The sequence below is a fragment of the Musa acuminata genome, chromosome BXJ2-1 (assembly GCF_036884655.1).
Source record: "Musa acuminata AAA Group cultivar baxijiao chromosome BXJ2-1, Cavendish_Baxijiao_AAA, whole genome shotgun sequence".
NCBI lineage: Eukaryota > Viridiplantae > Streptophyta > Magnoliopsida > Zingiberales > Musaceae > Musa > Musa acuminata.
In genome coordinates this window covers 1,729,694-1,746,023 of record NC_088338.1, presented here as the reverse complement: position 1 = coordinate 1,746,023, position 16,330 = coordinate 1,729,694, and the positions used below count along the sequence as shown (strand labels likewise).

The 16,330-nt window shown below is 37.4% G+C and overlaps 1 protein-coding gene and 3 non-coding genes across 4 annotated transcripts; 3 read left to right on the top strand and 1 right to left on the bottom strand.

Moving 5' to 3' along the window:
* Positions 1-1,419: 1,419 nt before the first annotated feature.
* TRNAW-CCA (transfer RNA tryptophan (anticodon CCA)) lies at positions 1,420-1,491 on the top strand. The gene has a single exon. It is a non-coding gene; the product is annotated as a tRNA-Trp (tRNA).
* Positions 1,492-5,463: 3,972 nt separating this feature from the next.
* On the bottom strand, positions 5,464-9,949 carry LOC103987759 (sulfate transporter 2.1). Its single transcript, XM_009406153.3, has 12 exons — positions 9,444-9,949; positions 9,315-9,363; positions 8,988-9,195; positions 8,714-8,888; positions 8,152-8,217; positions 7,828-8,058; positions 7,609-7,735; positions 6,985-7,271; positions 6,231-6,424; positions 6,080-6,153; positions 5,916-5,992; positions 5,464-5,808 (listed from the first exon to the last, which is right to left on the bottom strand). The coding sequence occupies exons 1-12, from the start codon at positions 9,747-9,749 to the stop codon at positions 5,653-5,655; spliced, it is 1,950 nt and encodes a 649-aa protein (XP_009404428.1). The 5' UTR covers positions 9,750-9,949; the 3' UTR covers positions 5,464-5,652.
* A 6,051-nt stretch (positions 9,950-16,000) lies between these two features.
* On the top strand, positions 16,001-16,082 carry LOC135599588 (small nucleolar RNA U54). Its single transcript, XR_010481937.1, has one exon. It is a non-coding gene; the product is annotated as a small nucleolar RNA U54 (small nucleolar RNA).
* Positions 16,083-16,164: 82 nt separating this feature from the next.
* LOC108952219 (small nucleolar RNA U54) lies at positions 16,165-16,248 on the top strand. The gene has a single exon (XR_001976933.2). It is a non-coding gene; the product is annotated as a small nucleolar RNA U54 (small nucleolar RNA).
* Positions 16,249-16,330: the final 82 nt, after the last annotated feature.

Sequence of the window (16,330 nt, the reverse complement as noted above, 5' to 3'; positions counted from 1 at the left end):
AGAAACATCAAGTGGCAGTATGATCTATGTGCCAGAGTGAGAAAGATCTTGTCCAGCTATGAGAGATTAAGCTCAAAGTTTCTGTTGTATGTTCTTTTGTCTGGAAAACTCAGTGGCCAAGTCTATTTTGTTTTATACATGAATCCTGCTTGTAACATCAGAGAATGAAGAACTATGTCATACAATAAGCTGGATCACTACTCAAAACTTGGTCTCCATAAACAGAAGCTCAACTCTTTGATCTGGTTCAGTTATATGTTCTTATCAACTCTCTTTCACTTAATTTCTCTGCTAACACACTGTCAAACAAGCTCAGAAGTTCTTTGATTAATGAGTAGAAGACATGCCAATGAAATCCATTTCAATTAGCAGAACACAACTCATAATTTAGCAAGAAAGATCCATTCTCCTGCAATCAATACCTGAGTCTTGTGCAATAAATCTGTAGAATAGAGACTGAAGCAGATTCCTGGGTGAAACCAAACCAATGCTTTCTGTCATCTTTCTTAGGAATCTAACAAGAAAATGCTACATCACATAGCTACTAATATGAGCTAAAGCAGAAGCATGGTAAACTAAACTGCAGACCAAATGGATCAGTGGAAGTGCCAAAAAATGCATGCTCGTAAGATCGATCAGTAGAATCGGAACATGAAGTCTAAGAATGTATATGTTATGGCAGCTAATTTGCAGACCAGCTTTTTTATTTATATAAGTCTAAGAATCAGCAGCTTCTTACTTGCACAAGAAGAGATCAGAGCACATATTATGTACCAACATAAACATTTCTCCTAATCAGATACAAAATGTTGGTCTACATGTGCCAAATTATCAATCAACTATCTAATGGAAGACATGTGCATAGGATTAGATCCATTATGCCTACCCATAATTCTTTAAGCACTCAAAGAATCTCCTAAATTCTGAGAAGATATCTGAATGTACACTACATTAGTTTCATGAACAAGGCAAAGCATTGTCAACAGAGAATGGTACTTCAACAGTGATCTTTACATACTGTTGTTTGATATCTGAACAAGTACATGCAGAGAAAGATTTATGTTGGATTTAAATGGTCAGATGATGGCCATTAGAGCATCAAGAATGTGGTAGGAAAATAGTAATAAACAGCTTGATGGGGATCTCTTCTATGATATCATTCATCTGCAGAGAGCTGTGCCAAACTAGCTGTCAACCAAGGAGATCAAGAATCCATTACGATCATAATATTTCCCAGAAGACCGGCATTTGAGCATCAAGTATCATGATTTTACATAGTTTCTGCTTATTTGAAACCCTAACATTGGATTTTACTCAGATTCAAGAAAAATAAAGATCATCACAATAATCATATGGCAGTGAACACAAAGGCCTAATTATTTAATATATATATTTATAATTAGGAAGAAGAACGTCAATGGATCCGTGGCGCAATGGTAGCGCGTCTGACTCCAGATCAGAAGGTTGCGTGTTCGATTCACGTCGGGTTCATTTTTATTTTTCGTGATCTGCCTTCTTCCGGGCCAGGTGAACCGGACCGGCCCAAAATAAGCCCGGTTTGAAATGAATTGTTAATCCAGCTCATTAACTTTTTATTTTCTCTTTTTGCAAAAATCATATTATATGTATATATTTACATCCCTCCAAAGATCATGATTTTCACATTTATTCCTATAAATTCAATATATTTATATTTACAAAGCCCCATAACTTTTAATGCTCATGGAGATAGTGTATATTAGTTTATTGTTGACATTAATTACAAGCAACTTTCTTCCTTTGTTTCTTAAATATATTGAACATAAGATCTTTGAGTATTTTTTTTATTCATATTATATAGTTGTAATTTTAAATGTGACTAATTGCCTTGAATTTTATGACTAAATATTATTGTCAAGGATATCGAGAGCGCATCCATCATATGTTCCATCGAAACAACCCAAACTTTTTTTCTTATTATTTTGTAAATATCTTACTAATTGATTATTTCCATTAGATATACATTTTAAAGCAATACATATATACATTATGAATTTAGAATCCAAGTATCATTGGATTAGCTCTAAATTACATTTATTCGGTTTTCGATCTCTAAACAACGACAAACATGTAATGTTGAAAATGAGGGATTCTCGCATGAGGTAATGCTTAGTAATTTTCACTTAATTATGTCATCGTATAAATTCAAAGAATTAGATGTGTTTCAAAAGGTCTCAAATGCCTTTCAATTAAACAACTTGCTAGTAGAAATTCCTGTGACATGAGTGATTTATCTCTCTCATAAGACAGTGGACTTATTGTATTTCCATAATAGATTCCCAATAGCACCAATCAATTGTGTCATACAATACGATTACCAAATTGTCCTAATAAGCAAATTTCTCTCCAAGCTCTACACTATCATAGTCTTGTTTCTTCTTCTTTGTTCTCCATCATCACCTTAAATACTTGTGAGTTAGGCTATGTTAAAACAAGAAAATCAAGTTTCTTTTCCTCCTACATCAATAATTATGTAGTTTCATGTTGTCAATCATCGATTCTTTCCAATAATCTTTATCAATATTTTCACTAAATTATAACTTATTGAATTCCAATGCCTACCATATAATTTATATCAAGCATTGCATCTAAATACAAATCTCAAAGAAGCCAAAACAAACCCAAGATTTATGCCTATCTTGTATGTACAGGAATTCCCAAGAAAAATATATGTATTGTTCCATTTGTATTGAATATATTCATATCATTTTGATTTGACATATTTATATATACATATACATATTTATATATACATATACATATTTATGTATATATATACATATATATATATATATACATATACATATATATATACATATACATATATACATATACATATATATATATATATACATATATATATACACACACAAAAGAGTTGGAAACTCTTGGAAACACAGGAGAGAGAGAGAGAGAGAGAGAGAGAGAGAGAAGGGGGATTGGAAGTGCTCTTGTGCTGACTGCATCATCTTTGAGAAACGTGCAAGTGCAAGTGCATGCAGTGTTTCTTCTGGCTGAATCATGGATCTGCCAAGATAAGTTCTAATTTGCTGCCTTCCATATATAATCCCATGTACTGCAAGGGAGGAAGAACCGCAGCTTTTTCTCTACAGATTCCTACTTTTACTTCCTGCCATAATATTAAATGCACTGACATTCTCACCCTCTCCTGGAAACAAAGGAGAGAATGAGAGATTTGGAGAGAGGAGATCACAGAGCGAAGTATTATTCTCTCTCTTTTCTGCCGGAAGGCATAGATCTTGAAGAAACACCAGGTAATGTTGTAGCAGTGTTTTCAAGATCCACAGATTTGTTTTACTGCAGAATGCACTGTCCTTTCTTCTTGCACTTCTTCATCTTGAAAGGATAAAGACTAAGGATAGAATCAAATTTCTTAGATTTTTTCTACTTTGACTCTTCATCTGTTACTGGATTCATATCCTTAATGAGTGATATCACTCCTATATTTTGTTGTTTATGATAAGACCAGCTTACAGAAATCTTTATCCAATATTTGCATTAGAGAAATTAGATATCTTAGCATTATGAGGCAATGTTAGATAAACTACTATGACTCTTTAGGGTTTATCTATATATTTAGGGTTACAATCTCCTCTTATCAGTGTGCTAAGATAGATTCAATACAAAATTCTCTTTTATTTGTTTTTTTCAACTCTTATACTATTGTACATATTTTTGTATGTGTTTCTTTTAATTGTGTTTGAATGTAATCTTAGATCAGAAATTGAGTTTGGTTGGCTTTCCTAATTGGATTAGGAGTTGAATTTAATCTTAGATCAGAAATTGCACTAAATAGAGTTTGATTAGAGGTGATAGTTGGAGTCTGGATGGTTTTCCTAATTGATTAGGAGTTGAGTTATAATTAGATGGAAACACTTACAATTACAATCTCACTTTTCCTATATTAATTTTGCATCACCTTTCCTCTCAAATTAAAGGGTTGACAATGGTGGTGATCACAAAGGGGAGGAGGAGATTGGTAGGGATCCTTTCTTCCTCTAATATCATTGATCCTTTCTTCCTCTAAACTAATGATGTGATGATGAACTTCTGAATTATTAATCTTTGTTCGATATGCATCAGTGTTTGTTGATTCATTTACTGCATCAAAAACTTGTATTGCTTATATGATTTGATTGGTTTTTTGCTGTATATTTTCTTGAGATGTGTTCATGAAATCATTGACAGTGGGCAGGAGATGACTTCCCTATTTGCATCAACCCAAAACTAGTGCTTTGTGTTGCTCAGTTTTCTGCTGCCATGTCTTCAGACTATGCCTTGGTGTGTCTTCTGCTGGAGGAAGAGGAGACACGCCATTGCTACTGCTACAGCTACAGCTACTGCTACTGCTACTCCAGCTTGCATGCTTCTGCATGAGCCACTTGGCCTCAAGCTTCTCACCCTCGACGCCGACGGACGCCGGCCCTACTGCGTCCATCGCAGCATCTTCTTCTCCGCAGTCGCACCCGCGCGCGAGGCGGCGCCCGAGTGCAACTTCGACGTGGAGCGGGCCTGCGTCGGCTCGTACGGGTGGAAGCGGCAGCGGCGGCTGTTCCCGCCGCCGATCCCGGCGCTCGCGAGCACCGGGAGGCTGCGCTGCCGCATGCTGTCGAAGCTGATGCGCGTCCCGGCCGCCGACGACGGCCGCCTGGTGATCAAGGAGTTCAGATCGGAACGGCACGACTGTTTCCGCGTGAGCCGGGATGGCGGGCGGCTCAGGCTTCAGCTGGTGTACGCGGACGAGCAGTCGCCGGAGTCCGAAGCAGGGCAGCAGCCGCCATCAGCGTCGCCATTGTCGCGGAGCGCAAGGACCGAAAGCGAGCCTCGACAGGATGATGAGGTGAGCATCGCATACTCGGAGCCGCCATTGATGATGCTGTCGCCATCTTCGAGGTGTGCGTTCCCTGAGCTCTGCGATGGCTGCTACGGGCATCCGAATCTAACGCCGTTCGCTGACATCTTCGCATCAAACATCACAAGCAAGATCTATTAAAGACAATGCTAATGTACATAGCTTACATAAATTAGGCACTGAGCTGCTAATTTCTTGGAGCAGCAACAGACGAAGTAATTAGTAGGAGAACACAAACAAGATTTTTGCAGAGACAGTTACCTTGCTGTTCATCATAAATGTCTTCATCTTGTGCTGCATGCTCGAATATTTTGGGGGTAGAGCAGTTCATGGAAAGTGTTCTGTCAGATCCATTGTGTCAGTGACTGTGTTTTGGTTCTATGTCAGTAACTTAGCGCTGAAGGTAAGATAGACCTGAAGATAACAAGAGACAAAAGATCCAATAACTACCTGTCTGACCTCGTTATCAAGAACAGTTTTGCAGTGATAGAAATCAAGAAGGATATCTACTAATTTTGCTTGATGCAGAGAACAATACTTGCAACAAAATCTATAGAAAGATCCAATAACTAGTATGATCATAAGGCCTTGGTGAACAGATTTGTCATGTTTTGGTACATTTGCTGGATAAGCACTCAGATTTCTATAGGACTGCAACAAGCAAAAAGGAGAATTGTTGGTCTAATTCAGTTTTGTAGCACAAGCAACAGAGCCATTGCTACAACACAGGTGATACAGCTTCAAACATTGCAGTTGTCTTCCTTCTTGGCACCACCAAGACATGCTTCGACAGCTTCACCCACAGTGAGGAATATCCATGCTCCTCCAATCATCTCCACAAGCCTGGCCAACTTCATCTTGTGAATCACTTGCCAACCGGGATTTACTACAGCTAGCTGCATCGAAAAAGTCACTATGAAAGTTCCTCAAGAGTGATCAGAGAAATTAAAAAACATTGTTTATTGTTCTGAAAACAGGTTACTTCTTTTTTTTTTTCCCTTACCTGAACACTAGCAGAGGCCAGCTTCTTGTAGATTTCTTCAAGAGCTGAGATGCCTGATGTGTCAATGTTTATAACATCTGCAACCAGATGGCTCAGACCTAGATGATGATATCTAAGAAGAACAGAGAGTGTGATGTGTGCTATCTTGGAGCCAATGAACTTACTTGTCATGTCGATGATGACTGATTTGGTTTCTTCCTTCATTGCGTTGCGCCCTTCCGTTACCCAGTTTACAATCCTGGATCAACAAGTTTGATGCTGTTTAAGTTTCAATTTAAGAGGAAAGTTTTATCAGCTTCATCGATTATAGCATACCTTTCTCTTATGAAATTGGCATTCATGAAACAAAGGAACGGTGAATCGATGCGGAGTATCATCAAATTCGGTGTTTCCGCAGCTGATGGATACTGTCTCATGCTGCAGAATGTGTCTGTCCCTTGGATCCTTCCAAGCATCTCTACGCTAGGCCGAAGTGCACTTATGATGATCTTGGCAAAGGAGATGAGAACCTGTGACAATTGAAAATCATTGAGAAACTTCTTCTCAGCTTTTCTCAAGAAGATTGATTTCTAGTAGCTAAATTGGAGTTTAAACTCAAGTATTCCGATGTAATGTATTGCTAAACATGTGTATCCTTGTGATCATATGATAGAAAGACAAACATATTATCCTCAAAAGAAGAAAATTAATAGAAAAGAAGGTGCTCACTTGGTATCAACAATTACAATAATGGCTGCCATTTTTTATTCTTTTTGTATAACTTGACAGATAATGAAAAGCATGCAATGATCTATTTATATTAAATGAGGAAGTAATGATCTAAGTATTTGTCATCACAATATGCAAGAAATTCATTTAAATGTTCCTTTTCATCTTGTCATGGACAATAGTCAGGAATAGAACTTACAATGAAAAATTGAAGTACTTATCTATCAATTATCTTAGAAATTGTGGATTAAGTTCACAACACTTGGGAAAGTTAGTTTACTATCAACAATCATATATATGAATATGGGAAAACATGTATGCTTGAGAACAAAACTGAAAGATTCATTTCCAAGTATCTCACTGCAGTCAGAAGGCCAATTTCCACCGATCCAAATAATACACCAAGAAATGCTCCAAAGCAAGCTAGGAAATCCATCTTGTCAATTTTCCAGATGTTGTAAGCTTCTTTTATGTCGATGAGGCCTGGGAGAGCCGAAAGAATAATCGAAGCGAGTATAGTAACCGGTGTGTAGTATAAGAGCTTCATGAGCAATTGCAATGATATGAACACAGTGATGGCCATGACTATGTTCGATACTGTCGTTTTGCAACCTGCACTCACATTTACGGCCGTCCGAGAGAATGAACCTGTAAATTTAGGTTCAGTGAAGGATAAATTATAAATAGGAGGAAGTTGTTCTAGTTGTTTTGCTTAGAGAAGAATAGAAGTTACTGTAATTGCTTCAAGATACATGATCCATCTTATTTCATGAAAAATAAAAGAAAACACAGATCAATATCAAGCCAGGAAATGAATCAATCAAATATTGACTTCCTATCAGCCAAAACATAGATGAATTACTGCAGTCATCAATCCTGAAGAAGAGTATCTTGACTGTTGCATTTTCCGATATCTATATCTCTCTCTCTAGAAATTTTTGGATTCTCTGATCTCTTCTGATAAATATTTGAGCATTGAATTTACCTGTTGCAACATAGCAGGAAGACATGGATCCAGCAAGGTTCATGACGCCCATTGCTACCATTTCCTTGTTGCCATCCAGTTGGTATCCTTTTACTGCAGCAAATGATCTGCCAACAGCAATAGCCTCCTGAAGAAAAAGAGACTCAAACTAGTTATTTCTGCTTTGAAATGAAGAAAAAATGTAGGATAACAGTATTGATCAAGTTCAAGGAGGCATACTGTGAGAGCTATGATTGCACAAATGAGGCCAATCTTTGCTGACTCCGCAACATGTGATCCAGTCAGCTGTATGTCCTTGACCGAACTTGGATTCAATCCTTCTTTAACTTTTTGAATGATTTTAACACCATGTTTATCTGCTCTTGTCAAGAATACCAGAAGGGTTGATATAATTACTGAAAGCAGGGGAGTTATGGCAGACAACCAGAAGAGTTTCCTTTTCCTCATACCCTATTTCAAGGTATAATGTGATTCTTCAGCTGATGTTCATATGAAATCTTCAAAATTTTAAGAAGTGAGAAAGACAAAATTTGCATTACTTACTATGAATCTCACAATAAGGATGAATATGAGGAATGAACATCCGATGAGAAAATTGTCGGGGTGCCACTGTAATCAGGAAGCGACAAAAAATCATTTCAAGTTAAATGAATACTCGTCGCAATCTTTCTTGACTCATTGCAATAACCATCATATTCATGTTCATGTTTTGGAAAAGATTTTGACATATAAGTTCTTAGTTCTTGGATGCAAACTCAAATTCAATCTACTGTTATATAAGGCAGCTGGTCCATCGGATTGGAAGAATGGATAAAAGAGTTTATGAAGAGCTTCAAAAGTAGAAATTATAATGTCAGAGGTCTAAAAATTGTGACTTTGTGATTAGGCTTCATTGAATTTTTAATATAGATTTTGCCAATATAACAAAATTTACTAGCATTGTAACATATTACTTGATCTTTCAGCTAGAACGAGTAGATCAGCTGCCTTTCCATAAAAATGGAGCATTTTAGGACAGGATCTTGGATCATTACTTTGGAATTAAGCTCGCTGATCACAGCTTATTTGTCTTGTTATGGGAATCTTTCTAGTTTCCATTACTTACAGAATGATGAACTGCAACCCAAACAGCCTTGACGACCGAAACAACATCAGTGTTGTTTGTGAAGTGACTGATCCCAAGAAGTCCTTTCAGCTGCTGCAGTCCTATAACAATTGCTGCTCCTCCCATGAACCCCACAATTGTGGCATGTGAAAGGAAGTCCACTATAAAGCCCAATCTGAACAATAGCAAAACATTGGAATAGAAATAAGAATTCCTTAGTAATTTACCAAGAGTTTGTTCCATAAAACAACTTGGGAATGCAAGAAGCAGTAACCTGAAGAATCCAAATGAAGCTTGGAAGACTCCAGCAAAGAAGGTTGATGTGATCACAAGCTTTCTGTAAGCAGTAGGATCAACAGAAGGATCAACAACTTTCTGAGCCATGGAGGACAGAAGAAGAGAAATAACAGCAACAGGGCCAATTGCTATGTCTCTTGAAGTACCCATCACAGCATATATTAGAGGTGGCACAAAGCTTGTATCTATCACACAATGAAATTCCATGGAAGTTAGATATCAAATTGGAGTTTGACAGCCATCAGAAAGAGTTCAGAAGGACAATCTTATCTGAAACTTGGCAAGAGATGGAATGACAACTTACAGAGGCCATACTGAGGATCCAGTTTAGCTAAATTAGCATATCCAATGCTCTGCCAAGGAACAAAAACCTTTAAGAAAACAGTAGCAAACTGGAAGAACAAGCACTAGTTCATATAGATCATGCAACCACCTGCGGAATGCCGAGGCTTGCAAGAGTGAGACCAGCCATCAGGTCACTCCTAAATGACTTGAGATTATAGTTTCTTCCCCAGTGAAGCACTGGAAACAGGCCATGGAGCACTGAGATTGCCCATTTGGTCAGTGAAGAAGGCTGGTTTCCTCGAGGAAAGATTGCACCTCTTACTGATCCTGAGAGCTCTTGCCACAGAGATGGGGGTTGAGGAGCATTCAGCACCAGCAGAAACGTCTCAGGCCGAGTTGATCCTTTGAAGCCATGATCTGCTGCAGATGGAGGCTCATTCTCTAAGGAACCCATGGTTGTTTGAAGTGTTTGGGCGAACTCTTGAGTTCTTCTTTACTGAAATGCGTTGTTGGTCCTGGATAAGGATTCTTCCACAAGCATGGACCATCTCAGAGTCAGATTGCAAGCGCTGCACTCCATGGAAGAGATGTGAGGTCTATAAGCTCTGCAGAGTTGAAATTCCCTGAAAAAGATAGGAGCTAGGTAAAAGTGTGAAGACCTTGAGCATGTAACTTGCTTGAGGAATGATGAGGTAGATATAGAGGAACTTTAGTCCTGTTGGAGGTCTCGACAGTGTGGATGTGCTGTCTTGGATTCTGTGGTGACGCATGAGAATAGTAGGTTGGCAAGGATGATAATATTGCTGCATCATTCTTGTTAGAAATGAATTAGACTTATTGCACTTATTACTCGAAAAAATAATAATTCAGCTTTTGACACTCCAGCGGCGACAAGCATAGGATTGTAGCATTTCAGGGGAAGGCATCCCTACCAATTGTACTATCTGGTGACGACGACTATTAAGTATGCTCGACTAGCAGCGTCGTTCCATAACCAAATTATTTACTTTTCTTGATCTTTTCCGATAAAATTTTCTGAAAAGATATAAGCACTTTTCAGTGTACATTGATATTCTGGAGTCAGTCATTTATTCCCTGCTAAACCAATTACAGTAAGATTTCAGCAACTAAATATGAACAATCCTGGCATGTATTTATGTTCTTGACTGTTGCACTTTCACCACTGACAGTCATGGCCACCAAATTTACTCATACTATTAAGGATAACATGTTCGATATGATAGATGTAAATTGTCTATCTTTTGACCTTGAGCTTCTATGATACCCTCCACTGAAGCTTGACTTCATGTTTCCCTTAGAGAAAAAGAAACGAGTTACAAGCTCTATACTTGAATAGTTAGTCTAGCGGCTGTGCGATAACATGTTGAGCAAGTAGATTCTGCAAAAGCAAAGAGTTTCAGAGTCAACGGATGTGCTTTAGATTGTTTCACAAATAGTTCACAACATCTCATTTTCAAGGCCTTCACATTAGAAGTACCAACACTCACTTTGTCATGCAAATGAATAAGACATGATTCACGCATAATAGAAATAGTCAGGTCCCAGCTCAGGTTGTTATTAACTGCCATCCTCCTCCAAAAGAACAAAAAGGAAAAGACCTAATTGTGCAAAAATTATGAATTCCAATGAACTATCTTCCAACAAGCATCATCATTTAGTGGCACAGTGTTTGTTTGTATCTTTTTGGCACAATTCTGTATCATGCCACTGACAAAAGCTGACAGACACATGTCGGCATCTCTGGCACGGCATAGCATGACATGTGCTGATACTCATTGATATGAACCGTGTCAAGTTTCAATCTATGCTAATATGTGCTAATCGACATGACAATCTTCATTTTGAGCATGTTTTGATGCGTCTTCTTTTTCTGAGGAGGAAATACAAGTCAAATTACTTTTGGAAAATAGGAGAGTGGATGACTCATTTGCTCTCTCTCACAAGACTAACACATTAAAAAATATTATTGAAGATCTTAGGGACCCAAAGCAATTTTTTTTGGCTTTTCTTTTAGATCTACAGCATCTGATTTTGTATAGCTTACTTCATTAATCCTCTAAGTAACTTTATTTTGTACAAGTTGAAAACACACTTGTAACCATGTAATATGTCTCATTTGCTTCTCCTCACATATACTTTTTCTTCTCATTTCCTCTTAATTATATCTGCTTTGTTTCTGGGCCTAAAGCCTCTGATTTTGGATAGTTTCCATAATTATTCTTCTGAGTAGTGCAAATCATACTTGTGACTGTGTGATAGATTCCAGGGTAGAGCTAGATCCAACAAGCAATTATGGACAGTAGAAGAGTCTTCAGACTTTTACCCCAAATCTTCTAAAATTTTCAACAAGCTCCTACACCATATCTTTTGCAGACATATGCATCATGCTTACCAGATATTTCTAAATCATATAAAAAAAGGATGAATAAATTCCTAGGAAGTAGAGTGATGCATTGACTATCAGAAATGACTGTTCTATAGTCACAAGTTGAATCAATTGCATTAGGTTTGGACACCACAATTTGTAATGATACACAGACAACTTTTTTTGAGAAACACTATTCATTGTGGAATCAAAATTACATTCAAACTGAAACAGGAGACAATTGCCTAAGAAATTACAGGGAAAAAGAAGAGTAGAGGACAAACACATGTTTCTTTTCTGTTGGATCAAGTTCTTCAAGTGCTCCACCAAGTGGGATATGGAACAACCTGTTGGTCCCTTTCATTGGTTCCTGTGAGCAATAGATGCCGGGGTTCAAATGCATTCATTGCGTCAAAGCCTAGTGCATCTTTAATTTGTTGCTTGCCAAACCCACCAGAATTTAGGATATTTTTGACATATTTATTATTGGATTTATTTGATTGTCAGATGATGATGATGATGATGATGATGATGAGGAGGAGGAGGAGGAGGAGCATTTCTGGAACTATAAATTGTGCAAAGTACTGAAAATATTGTTCTTTGTTTATAGAAAAAACTGATCATAGTAGATTTTCTACTAACAAAAAGTTTCAACTTAATGAAATTACTTTGAAGAAACAAGAAGAAAAAGTGAAATAAGAATGTGTTCTCTGTAGTCTGTGTAGAATCCAGCAATCTGTAAGACAAATGACAACTAAGAAAGAAAAATCTTAAGTCACAACAAACATGCCATTATTTTCTAATTGGCCATAGATGATTTTTTTATTAAGTGCATGAAAACTACATATACATCCTCCTCTGAGTTTGTTATGTTTTGGAGTGAAGACCTGCATCTCTTTCTCAAAGGATATAGATGGAAAGGACTTATTTGAAGATGTTTTCATTTTTTCAAAGGATAAAAAAATCTAAAATACAAATTTCTTGTAGAATTATGAAGATTAATCTTGTCACTGATTTTAAAATGTTTCCACTGAACAAAAGAAGCTTTTTTCATCAGAAAAGATGTAACTAAAATTTCTCATGCAGCCAAACACAATCTTAGAACTGCAGAATGAAAATAAAACCTGTCCTGTTCAATGGCATTTATCCAACTTTCAGATAGTGACCATTACTCCAAAATAAGTCCTTAAAATAAAAGCTCTGGTAGTTTGCTAGGATGACTCATATCTCATAAATGATTCAGGAAATGCCCCTTTCTTTGAAAGAGAGAAAGACAATAAAAAAAGCTCTTAGATAAAGGCACAGATATTTTGCTACCCTGCATCTTATGTCATCAGTGATATCAGGTAATGTCCCTTCTTTCAAAGACAACAAGGAAAGATAAAGGCTCTGATAGTTTGCTAGGCTGCCTCTTTCTTTCAAGGAAAAATAAAAGAGCTCGAAAGGCATCCATCTTGCACCAGTAATTCCATTGTAGATGATAAATCACACAAAGATTTCAGGTTGGATCAATGCTTCTTTCTGCAAGGGAAAAAGGAATCTTGGTAGCCTGCCTGCCTGCTTCCACTAGTAATTCCACTGTGTGGAGACAAATCACACAAAGAATTCAGGTTGGATTAATGCATCTGTTTTTAAGGAAAAATAAAAACTTGAAAAGCACCCACCTTCCACCAGTAATTCCATTGTGGAGGATAAATCACACAAAGATTTTAGGTTGGATCAGCTCATCTTTTTCCTAGGAAGAAAAAAAGCTTGAAAGGCTGCCACCTCTCACTAGAAATGCCATTGAGACTGTAGATAGATGCCTGCTTCCAAGTACAATGAACGTGGAGAGCTCCTGTTTCCCCTTCTTCCCAGTTTTAAGGATATGTTCCAAATCATTCACAACCATTGAGAGTGGAGTTCGGACAGCGGGGGACCCAACAAGACCCTGTTTCTTTTTTGACTACTAGATCTTTATCCAGCAACTTTTTCTCTTTCTTTCTTTCAGGCTTGCACTTTCAGTTGTTGAAGTCTTTTGACTCTTTTGCGGGGAAGGAATCTGAGGAATGGTGGATAAGAGTGACTTCAAAAAGTGCTTGAAGTGGTGGGGGACAATCCATGGGACTGTGGGAGGCCTCTTGTTTACAGTGCCTTCCCTGTGGAGCTTGACCTCAACTTTGCACTGCCTTCCATGTGGAGCTACTGAAATGCAGCAATATGTGCAGCTTCTGAAATACTGCAATCAATGTTCAGAAAAATGGCATGATGCATCAAACTGAAATACTGCAATCAATTGTTCTATTTTTCCAATTTTAGAATTACACATAATATTTATGAGAATGAATTTTGGTAAAATAGTAAGATTATTCCTTTTGACTTAGTCATTAGATTTGTGTCTAAATATGAGACATGGAAATGGTCTTCCTCATTGTAAGAATACCACCTACATTGATGAGAGACTATTCCATTGGGTTCCTACATGTATAAGAACAAAGAAACAGAGACAAAACATCAACTGAACAGAAAGACACACAGAGTTCTGTCTACTGTAAGCATGTTTATATCTTCAAGCCCCTCAATTGACTGTTTGAACTACTGAAATTTCTACTGAGAAAAGAAAATAGTTATGTGATTCTCTTCTTCCTTCTTCTTGTGTGAATCACTTGCCATCAGGATTGGTAATAACTAGCTGAGTCTAATAAACTTCAGCAAAAAATTAGAGCTCAAACACCTTAAGTGTCAGTATCTATAACATCTGCAGCAGCTGGGTCAGAAGTAGATGATCATATCAAGTAGAATTTGGAGAGAAAGACTTGTGTATTGTCTTTAAGCTAATCAACTTACTTGGCACCAGTCCTCCTGTTGACATAGTTAAGATCATGGAGGAACATGGCTGATATTGTTGTCTAATTTTTCAAACCAAGGGGGAATTTGTGATGATTTTTACGTCGTCGACGGTCCAACCAATTGGATCAAGATTCCGATTTTGTCTTTCTTTTTGTGAAATGACATGGGCCTAATTTCATATCTATTTTGTCCAATTGAATCAATATTTCGATTCGGCTCGATTGAAAAATATATATTTTTAAATTACTTAAAATTATAAACCGATTAACTGATTTTGAATCGGTTCAATTAGGTAGATCCGAATCGATTTTGATACAATTTGAATTTGTTTGAACACCCCTAACCAATACTGCATGGATATGAGTGCATGAGAAGTGTATGACCTACAAATTGGGTTCAATGAGGCATAAATTGCATATGATTGTTTTTCTAAGAAAAAAAGAAATAAATTGGCCGATAGTCTGATTATCGATTTTTTTAATCCTGTCGGCTATACATATTTACATAATACTCAAATATTTTTCTTTTTCATAACAAAAATATATATTTCTTAATTTCAATTTTAATTTTATGAAGTAGATCATAGACTTTGTTTGATGTGAATGATGCACTACATGATGCCTCCAATGAACCCCTAAATCTGAGGCCCAACAGAGAGATGGCCCAAATAGACCGGTTTAAGTTGGTCAGACGAATTGAGATTATGAACCAAACCGACCGGATCGGTTCTCTACTGATTAATATCCAAGACGGTCCGCCGGCTCCTATATATACTGTTGCCACAGAAACCCCTAATCTGCCGGTCGATCGGGACAGGGAGCAGCCATGAGGTCGAGGGGCTTCTCCTGCCCGAAGGCCATTCCCACGGCCTGGTTCGCCGACAACGGCGAAAGGCTCGGCACTTGTCGTGGCCATATTGGCGCTATGTGGTGCTTTCATGTCTATCTTGAGATTTTCCCGAGTCTTTCGTTCTTCGCCTTTCTTTTTGGTTGTGATACCCGTGTGAGGGAATGTTTTGATTTGTCCACTCATTTTGCTCTAGTTTTGGTTTATTGAAGATTTTGATTGGTTTATTTCATTATTTTGCACTTTTTGGCCACCATTTCTATCGCTTTCTTGTTCTTAGTTCAACTTTTGTTCTTGATGGTATCACAACATGCCTTTTTTTCACATTAATTTTGGGCTTGAATTTTCCTGCTTGCAATAACTGGTCTGGTATCTGGAAATGTATCGATTATGTCACTTTCACAGCCAAGCTGACGTTTGTTTTCCTTACGATGGATCAAGTGGCTTCACGGATGAATGTAAACAGCTATTTGTGGACCTTTAAACAGTATTATCAAAAGTTTGTAGAATCAGAGCTGCTAATGTTATTTTGCTTCTGATTTTTCGATAAACTTGCAATGGTTCATTGGGGATCTCGAGACTTAGACAATGAAATAGATGAATAATCATACACAGACTTTGCATTTTCTCTTTTTTGGCCATGCAGCTCGATGATCGTATTCATTTTTTGATGATATACGCTATTCTGAGAAATTTAAAGTGCTGATAAGATAGAATATGAGAGCTGCTAGTGCTGTTTTATTCATAATTTTTTGATGTTGCTATGGCTCATTGGGAATTTTAATTTACTTTCTTTTGCTGTCCGTGCAGCTCAATGATCGTATTCATGTCTTTGACAATATACGCTATTCTGAGGAAACGTGTAGTGCTGATAAGATAGAGTATGAGAGCTGCTAATTCTGCCCGCTTTTGATGCCTCATTTGTGCCTTTAATCTGTAATTTAGGGGTTTTGCAATTAAATACTTGGATGTTT

Coding starts and splice junctions, on each gene's coding strand:
- LOC103987759 (XM_009406153.3), bottom strand. CDS start 9,749: ATGGGTTCCTTAGAGAATGAGCCTCCATCTGCAGCAGATCATGGCTTC. Junction 9,196..9,314: donor GGATCCTCAGTATGGCCTCT/GTAAGTTGTCAT, acceptor ATTGTGTGATAG/ATACAAGCTTTGTGCCACCT. Junction 7,272..7,608: donor TTCCTGCTATGTTGCAACAG/GTAAATTCAATG, acceptor CTAAATTTACAG/GTTCATTCTCTCGGACGGCC.